At 48.2% G+C, this 9,623-nt stretch overlaps 1 protein-coding gene across 1 annotated transcript; it reads right to left on the bottom strand.

The window, feature by feature from the left end:
* Window positions 1-4,795: 4,795 nt before the first annotated feature.
* FZD1 (frizzled class receptor 1) lies at window positions 4,796-9,324 on the bottom strand. The gene has a single exon (XM_066197782.1). The coding sequence runs from the start codon at window positions 8,999-9,001 to the stop codon at window positions 7,244-7,246; it is 1,758 nt and encodes a 585-aa protein (XP_066053879.1). The 5' UTR covers window positions 9,002-9,324; the 3' UTR covers window positions 4,796-7,243.
* Between the last annotated feature and the right edge of the window lie 299 nt (window positions 9,325-9,623).

The raw sequence follows: 9,623 nt of genomic DNA on the forward strand, positions 1-9,623 counted from the left end.
ACTCTCAGTATTAATTCAAGATCAGCTCCTTTGGGAAAGTATTTGTGCTTGTATTTAAAAGTGAAATGTCATGAATAAACTGTCAAACACCTTGAGTGTAAGTCACTTCGCTGAACAGCAAAGATTTTGTGATGAACATGATGCACACTGTACAGTCAGTTCTCAGCAATAAATGGGGATCTGACCAAGTTATATTCTGACAATGGTTGGAGCAAGGACACTTCCAGAGGAGTTACCCGAGAGTGACAGGCAAGAGAGCAGTAGAACAGTAGGATGGGGATTTTGTAATGTCACACACTACCTGTAATTTCCTCCATCAAATGCAGGGATTAAAAGTCTGCAGGATAGTCTCCAAACTATGTAGGTGGGTGAAAAACAAAAGAGCCAGCACATGGCTTGGGCAGCCAGGAAAATGAGCCAATTCAGCACAGCCTCAGCAGTGCTGCTGCCAGTAGGATATCTGTGGAGTTTGCAGGAAAAGGCCAACACTACCTCTGAGTGAGAGTGACAGACCAGTGCCCAGTGGAGCTACAGGCATTGAACCAGAGGTGGGCAAGGTGCCAGGTGGGGGCTGGCATGTTCTTGCATTGCTCAAATGGACTGCACAGTCCTGTGGCTGGCAGTCCTGCCCTTCTGTAGTATTCTGATCCTGGTAGTGGAGCTCAAACAAGGTTACCAGTAACAAAGCAATAGTACTTAACCTGAACAAGACAACACAACTAGTCATAGAGCATCACAGAGAGATACTTTTCATCTCAGGCAAACACAGCCAGTGAGACAAGCACGGAGTCACAGAATGTAAAACACTTAACATGGGATCTGAATTATACAAGCAAGTGTGCAACAAAACAGCATCAAGACATCCCACCTGAGGGATACAGGATATTTTCATTTTTCTTGTGGTTTTTGTCATTAAACTACTCCATAAATATTTCTAAATTTGTGTTGCAGCAAGAAATTAATGTTAGCCAAGATATACTAGAACTAAACAAAAATATTCTTCTCTCTCACCCAAAGGGATCCTAGGTGATATCACAAGGCGGACAAATTCCACCTAATGTGCTGCACTTTTCACATAGGGTAGCATTCTATGTTAGCCTAGGATAACACCTTATTAAATGCTGCAGACCACTAATAATGCAACCATCCAAATGGCAGCAAATTGCAAATAAGTGTCTATCACTTCAGCATTCCTGAAGAAGTTCTTTCTAATCAAAAATACCTTACATGGTGGCTGACAGAAGCCTCCCAGTGCAGCATGTTTACATCAGTTTAATGGTTATTGTGAAGTTTTCACCTTAGTGAAACTCAGTCATGCCCAATATCTCTCACACACTGCAACAAAGCCTTACGATACAGGGAGAAGGCAAGGCTTGTGGGGGCCTCACTTCCTAAGAGGTTGGTAGATGAATGTGGGTCTGGGTCTTCATTAAGTGTTGTCTGAGTAGAAAACTAGAGTTTATTTACTCAACTTCAAGATAAGCAACTTAATGCTGCTGATTTGAATGCAAACAAGGGCAAGACCTCATGCCTGGAAGACTCTCTGATGTGGTTACACTGGAAGTTTAGAATAAACACAAGTTGGGATCTGAAACACAGTTGTCATGACCTACAAATTCACCATGTTTTAAAGTACTTAAATTTCTTAAAAGCATTGTCTACAACTGAACTATCAAAGTGGTATTGCTTTTATCTGGAAGACGTTACACTTGCAATTGTTTATTAAGGTCTATTTTGCTAATTCACTGAAATTTCTCCCATATGACAGAAATTACATTTGCTTCTCCATTTAGTGACCTCAAATGACAAAAGGTGCAGAATGAATTTAAGTTGGCATGTAAATGTAATTATGCCTTGCCTTTTTTCTTACAGGGCTTATCTAGTCTGCTTTAACACCATCACTGGGGGCTCCTAATGCTTGCAATGTGTCCAGGACTTAATCCTGGCATGCTTAGTTTGTCCTCAAGAAGCTATTTCACATCTTAAAATACCTGTAGACTTCTAAAAACTAAACTGTGGAAACCAAGGTCTCAGCTGTAAGACAAGCCTTGCTTCCTAAACCTGCTAAGCCATTTTTAAACTATGGTACTGCTATTTCAAAATTGATCAGGAGCTTCAGAACAAAGCATTTCTCTTTTATGTTGTAAACACAGAAACCGCAAAGGAGTCAGTCCAAAGCAAGAAAAACTAAGTTCTCTTTCTGCAAATGAATCATTACTAAGCCTTACAGCTCAACTGAACAACAGAGGCAGGAGATTTACAAATAAGAAAAACTCTCACAGCTATGGACACAAGAGCAACCCACTCTTCTAATGTGTCTAAGCAGATTACTGATTTGCATTTTTGAAACAGCATTTGAATTCAGAATCTATACAATCCATGACTCCAAGTTTGCACAACATGCAAGCAATGATTCTCTGGGTCCAGCAATGCAAACAGCACCAACAGAATCTAGGAGAATTAAAAGGGGGGAGAGGCTGATACTCAGATTTTGCACAGCATTGCCAGTCATGTAGTGCTGTCATTGAAAACATCTATCAAATAAAATGCAATTCCTGTGCCTGAGCATTGGAGGGTAAATTCATGATAAAAACAGAGCTGTGCCTCAGTTTCCTTATTTTTATAGGTAAGCATTTAAATGCTCGGTTTAGCACCTATTCATCTGTCTAGAGCTTTGCTAGCTGAAGCACTTTCTGAGGCCACGCAGTACTGGGGTGGAAGATTAGGTCACACAAACGCAAACTTGTTGCAAGGGTACTCAATAATTTTGAAGTGTGTCATGCCAAACTCAGGGTTACTTTCTTTGGTCGGCTTCAAGGTGCATACCTTTCAAAAGGACTACAGTGTCAGTCTGGAAGTCATCTCTTGTGACTGGGATTGGCAAAGGACTGATGAGATACTAGCCCATAGCCTGTTTTGAAAAATACTCATCATGTAAATAAACAGCAATCGCTCCTCATACCCAGCTATCATCCCTTTGAATAATCTTTTTTTTTTTCTTTTTTTTTTTAAGTGCAAAGGGATGGCAGTGGAAGGGTGGGAATCATCCAGAGGGGGGAATTGAGACCCACTAGATTTCAGTCTTGTCTTGCCTCTCTATTGAAAAAAACCAAAACCAAACACAACACAAACATACACAAGTATGTGCATATACCAGAAATTTTGGGCATTACTATATGAACAAACCAGAAATCCTACCCCTTCCCAATAGGATTTGTTATGGAAACAGCATATAATTTCATCCCAATACCGCAAATTTGCCACTACATTAAAGAGCATTACTGTTACTGAAGGATGAACAGTAAATCAACATCCCCAGCTCTTCAGGCTACAGCCCTTTTCAGGGGGATGGTGATTTTGGGTGTCTCTTCATTTCAGGGTATAAATATATCCCATGAGAGAAAGCAAAGCTGCTGAGTATGGAATGCCTAAACAAGAACTTCAGCCCAAAAAACTTTGTTATACCAGTTTTTTTCTTGTATCAACCTTGTCAGGGACAAGAGAAGTGGGAAAAACTTGTATACTGACACTTTCTACTTACTACTTATATTGAGACTTTATATTGATACTTCCTCTAGTAACCATGGCACATCAATTACCCAGACTATGTTGCAAAAACCCCCATCTAAACACCCTGGAGCAATGGACAGATTTCTTTCTAACAGTAAACCATTACTGATGCCCAATGCAAAAGACATCTTTGTCTCTTATTAATAGAGCATCTGAAATACCATTATGTGTTGAGAAATAAAATATAAAAAGGTGGATGGGCTACACAGATAGCACCACAGCACTCAGTGATGACAGTGACCTTTGCAAATTACTGCCCTGTGAAGGGTCACAAAAATTAGCAAACAAAAAAGCAGGGGGTGCTCTTTCAACAGATTTGTGAACATATTGCACTCTCTAGTATTTTTATTAAAATAACTAAGACTGAACATGGAGCTTTAGTTATGAAAAAAAAAAAAATCCAGCAAACCGAAGGGGATCCATATCTGCTGCAAATCTTGAATTGTAAGTACTGACATTTTAATTCTTGTAGAAAAATTCCAATATTCATTCCCGAGAAGTACTTTTAAAAAATTGGTCTTGCCATCTTTACTGTAAATACAACATCCCTGTTACAAATAAATGTGTTCTCCCACCCATAAATAAATCACATACATAGTTGCAAGAAAACAGATCAGCCAAAACGGCTGAAATGTAATTATACACTGACCAAAAAGAATTCCATTGCAACTGAAAGTGAATGGCTTGTACTTCAGGTCATTAGCAGAGTGCTAACCAGCACAATTTTAAATGCTAAAATACACTCCTCCCCCCCCAACCCCCCCCCCCCAAAAAAAGGAGGAAAAAAAAACTTGAGAAAAATGTCCAAATATCTGAGAAAACAGGAACTATGTTTGTGTAGATCAAATTTTAAAGTAAAGAGAAAACCCTGCCCCCTTGTCTCACCTTAGAGAAATTCTGTTAAGCTTCCCTTACTTCTCTATGGCTGTTTATACATCATGGTTTGAAAAAAGTAAACAAGCTAAAAATCATTTGTATCTGCCTCCAGATCTACAGAATGAAATGCTTTACACTAGCTTATAACATTAAAAATCAAAAATCAAGTTTGATAATTAACCAGTCTTTCCTAATAAACCCACACTTACTGAATAGCACTTCAAGCAATGAATTACAGAAAAAAAAAAAAAAAAAGTATTGTGTTGTAAGGTCAAAGAATGTGTGTACTTTCCATAAAGCTGAAATGCTTCCATGAACATTTAACTCTGGATTAACCAATCAGTCCAAATTCAGGAAAATAAAACTACTTTACTCATTAAAACATTTGGACAATATTGCAACATAATTTGAGTGTCATTTAAAGCATCGAGAATATTTTTTTTACTTTAGTAAAAAGGAAAATGAGAAGAAAGGCTAAGTTGAGAGAACCCTTTTCTGCAACCAAAAAAATTAAAATAAAATTAAAACAAACAAAAAACAACCCAACCCCCCCCAAAAAAAACCCAAACAAACAACAACAACAACAACAACAACAAAAAACCACAAAAAAACCCCCCAAAAAAACAAAAAAAAACCCCAAAACACAAAAAAAATCCCAACCACCAAACCCACCAAAAAAGAACTGGTGAGCTTCTTTCTTCTCCTCTGCCATATAGCAGATCTCTTCTTGGGTTTCACACTACTCACCATACTCTGTCACAGATCTTGAACAGTTTACATTACTTTTTTTGAAGGATTAATCTAAACCGGCCCAGAGATAAAAACCAAAATGCACAATGAATTCCTACACTGAATTCCAGCTTGTTACTGTGAACTCAACATAAGAAAAAAGGAATCCCACACATCTTGTAGTATATACACTGCTTTCACACAGTAGGAGTTAGAGAAATACGTAAAGGGACAAGATACTTTTGTACAAAACCTCAATTTATTTCAGAGAAATTAAAAATATGGTATTTAATATATATAAATTTCTATTCCTCTATAAATATAGATGATCTTGTGATAATGAACAGAAATAAATGCATACCAAATTAAAATAATTTTGCATTTCAGGGTATGGTAGCCATAGATAATGTTTATGAACCTAAATACAGGCATTTGTAATATAAAAAAAGTTTTAAACAATACAATCGGGAGAGAAGCATTCTGCTGTTTTTCATACAGAGGTCTACATATTCAAATGCATCTGTCGAAAGTTACAATTTCATCTTTAACTTTTTCAATGTATTAGAAGAACAATCCCACACACCCGGGAGCATACAAGGTAGTAGATACACTGCACGCATGGGATCTTATCCTTGCAGTATGCGACGTTATTTCTATACCGAAAAAAGAGGGGGGAAAAGACAGCAGAGGCTCTTTCAGGTCTCTCATCTCACCAGAGCTTAAGCATTCCGCTTTTCTGTTTTCCTTTCCATTGTTTTTACTAGTAGCAAAAATCATCACACTCTCATAATGTGTAATGATTTAAATCTCAATGAATTAAAATTCAGAGGAATGGCAACGGCTCCAATGTTTCCCATATGAAGAGCCGGTGTATGAATGTAACTAGGGGGCAGGGAGGAAACAAACAAAAGCCCCAAAGTGAATGCTGCGTTTTATTCCGACGAAGCTCTTTTCACTGAGCCCGTATTTCCTGATCCTGCTGACCCCAGCCGGCAGCAGCCCGGCGGGGAGGGACCGGGGCAGGCGGCGGTAGGAGCGCCCGCGGGGCGCCCCCGGCCTGGAAAGCGGGCTTAGAAAAAAACCCCAGCAGGAGGGAATTTCGGTGTATCTCTGTCGCCATCCACCTCCTGAGCCATAGGAGGTACTACAGGTGCAGGCGGTGTGAACCCCAACCCGTGCACCGAACCGGGCCGGCTCCTCCCGAGCCCCGCGCGGCACAGCCAGACCCCGCAACCGCGGGCACCGCCAGGGGCTCTGCTCTCCCTCCCCAGAGCGGCCCGCCCCGAGCAGGGCTGCTGTTTGTACCCCGGAAAGGCCCGGCGGGGGCCAGCGGGGCCGGGGCTCCGTGCGGGGCCGTCCCTGCGCCATGCCCGGGCGGTTCTCCGTCCTCCCCCCGCAGGACCGGGCGGGGGTCCGTGCTCCCCAGACGGGGCCGGGGTGGGAAGCGGCGCTCCTCCCCATCCCCACCTCCACGCTACCGCGGGCGGGCCGAGACCCAGCCCGGGTCAGGAGGCATCCCTGGCCGCAGCCCCGCTCCGGGCCCTCCTGCTCATGCGGCTGAAATTCCAAGCAAAGCCATTACAAAACCTGTGTGGAGGAGAAGAATGGTATTTGTTTTCGATTCTCTTACCGGCAGCTTTTCCCATCCTGGCCTACGAAATAAAAATACAAAGCTTTTTTTTTCTCTTTAAATAAGAAAAAAGGGGGGCGGGGGGGAAGCGAGGAAGTAAAATCCACAAACAGGTTAGAACTGTCCTAAATAATTAAAAAAGTGAGTTTTTTTGTAATTTAAATACAAATATACTTACAAAATCTTACAGAGGCTATTTACATCCCTCTCCCCCAACCTGACAGTGCGTTCAGCTCCTACAGGGAGACACCCGAGCGGCACGGGGAGGGCAGAGCCCGGAGATCCCAGGCACTGGGCTCCCCCTGGCTCGTCCTCCGCTCCCCGCCGCCTGCGGAAGCCACTCGCAGTCCCAAAAGTTTGCCCAGACTGGATAAGGAGCTGCTTCCCGAGGCAGAGCCTCAGTCCTCCCGCATCTCCCTAGCCTGGCAAGCAGGGGTCTCAGACCGTGGTCTCACCCTGCTTGCTGTTGGTGAGCCTGGTGTAAAACTTCCTCCAGGAGTTCAGGGTTTTCCCAGACCAGATCCAGAAGCCCGAGGTGATGCCCACGATTAAGGTCATGAGATACTTGATCATGAAGACAGTGAAGTCGGGGCTCATGGGCGGGTGGTGGCCGCTGTGGTTGTTGGGGCAGGGAATGGCATAGCTCTTACAGCTCTGCGTGACCCAGCTCCTCTCCCACTGTTCCCTAAAAGCTTGCTCGTAAAAATAGCAGGCAATGACGATGGTGGCCGGCACCGTGTAGAGGACGCTGAAGATGCCTATCCTCACCATGAGCTTCTCCAGCTTTTCTGTCTTGGTGCCGTCATGCTTCATGATGGTCCGGATCCTGAAGAGGGACACAAAGCCAGCCAGCAGGAAAGAGGTGCCGATGAACAGGTAGACGAACAAGGGGGCCAGCACGAAGCCCCTCAGGGCATCCACGTTGTTGATGCCCACAAAACAGACGCCGCTGAGAACGTCCCCATCCACTTGTCCCAGGGCAAGGATGGTGATGGTCTTGATGGCCGGCACGGCCCAGGCGGCCAGATGAAAGTACTGGGAGTTGGCCTCAATAGCCTCATGGCCCCACTTCATGCCAGCAGCAAGGAACCAGGTAAGGGAGAGGATGACCCACCAGATGGAGCTGGCCATGCCAAAGAAGTAGAGCATCATGAAGAGGATGGTGCAGCCCTCCCGCTTCGTGCCCTGCGCCACGGTGCGGGAACCGTCCTCGGCAAAGCGCTCGTTGCAGACCACCCTCTCCTCCAGAAGGAAGCCAGCGATGTAGGCCACGGCCACCGCCGTGTAGCAGCCTGAGAGGAAGATGATGGGCCGCTCGGGGTAACTGAATCGCTTCATGTCCACCAAGTAGGTGAGGACGGTGAAGAGGGTGGAGGCACAGCAGAGCACGGACCAGATGCCGATCCAGGTGCGGGAGAAGCGCAGCTCCTCGGGCCCGAAGTACATGAGCCCGTAGAGGCGGCCGGGCTCGCAGGGCGCCCCGCAGTCTTTCTCTCCCAGGAAGCGGTAGTTCAGGTACGAGGGCACCTTCAGCGCCCGCGGGCAGGTGAACCGCCCGCGGGGCTCGCCGGGCCCCGGGCCCCCGGGCCCGCCGCCGGCGCCCCCGCGGTGCGGGTTGCTGGTCCAGCTCTCGGGGCGCAGGGCGGGCGTGGGGGTGCCGCGCTCGGAGGCGTTCTGCCCCACGCAGAGCTCGCCAGCCCCGTGCACCGGGAACTTTTCGCAGCGCAGCGTGTCGGGCCACTGGAAGCCGAACTTGTTCATGAGGGCCTCGCAGCCCTGGCGGGCCCGCTCGCAGAGGGAGCGGCAGGGCGGCAGGGCCTGCTCCAGCACGGTGCACACCGGCGCGTACATGGAGCAGAGGAAGAACTTGAGCTCGGCCGAGCACTGCACCTTCACCAGCGGGTAGAACTGGTGCACCTCCAGCCCCGCGTCCTCCTGGTTGGTGTGGCCCAGCAGGTTGGGCATGATGGTCTGGTTGTAGGCGATGTCAGTGCAGAGAGGGATGGAGATGGGCTGGCAGTAGCCGTGGTCAGGGATGGAGATGCCCCGCTCGCCGTTGTACTGCGACGCCGGCAGCTGCCCCCCGGCCGGCAGCGCCGCCGCCCACAGCAGCACCAGCAGCAGCGGCAGCCGCGGGCACCGGCCGCTGCCAACTTCCCCGCCGCCGCTCACCGCCGGCCCGCGCCGCTCGGCCATGCTCAGTCGGTGCCGCCTGCCCTGCCGGGCTCCCGCCGCCCCGCCGCCGTCGCCGCCGCCGCCGCTGCTCCTCCCGGCCCAAACTTCCGACTCATGAAGGGAGCGGCGGGCAGGGACGGGGCAGCCCCGGCCGCCACTCACGCGGCCGCGAAACGCAGCGCGCAGCTCTTCCCGCACCGGCGGCAGCCTCCGCCGCGCCTCCGACTACCGCCGCCGCCGCCGCCTCCGCCGCCGCCGCCTGACCATTTGTGCCGGCCCCTCGAGCCCGCGCCCCTCGCCTCGCCGCGCCGCGCTCCCTCCGACCGGTTTCCAGGCGCCCCGCAGTCTGCTTCACCGGAGGGAGGAGCCTTGAAACCGACGCCGAACTTTCCTGCGTAAGGGACCGTCTCCCAACGCCTCACCCGGGGGCGGGCGCAGGCGGGCGCGGGGCTGCCCCGCTCCGCGCACAAAGGCGGCGGGGGCGGCGCTGGGGAAGGGGCCCCGCGGCGGGGCGGCGATCGGGGGGACGGGGCTGTGCCGTGTCGGTCGGCAGCGCGCCGGCCCCGGCTGTCCCGAGGGCGTTTTTGGATTCCCCGGTGATGACGATTGTTGAAGCTGTTGAGCGGCGCACACGGACTGGGCC

Source organism: Chamaea fasciata, unplaced genomic scaffold (genome assembly GCF_029207755.1).
Source record: "Chamaea fasciata isolate MVZ Bird 193981 ecotype frontalis unplaced genomic scaffold, bChaFas1.0.hap1 SCAF_1, whole genome shotgun sequence".
Classification (NCBI taxonomy): Eukaryota; Metazoa; Chordata; class Aves; order Passeriformes; family Sylviidae; genus Chamaea; species Chamaea fasciata.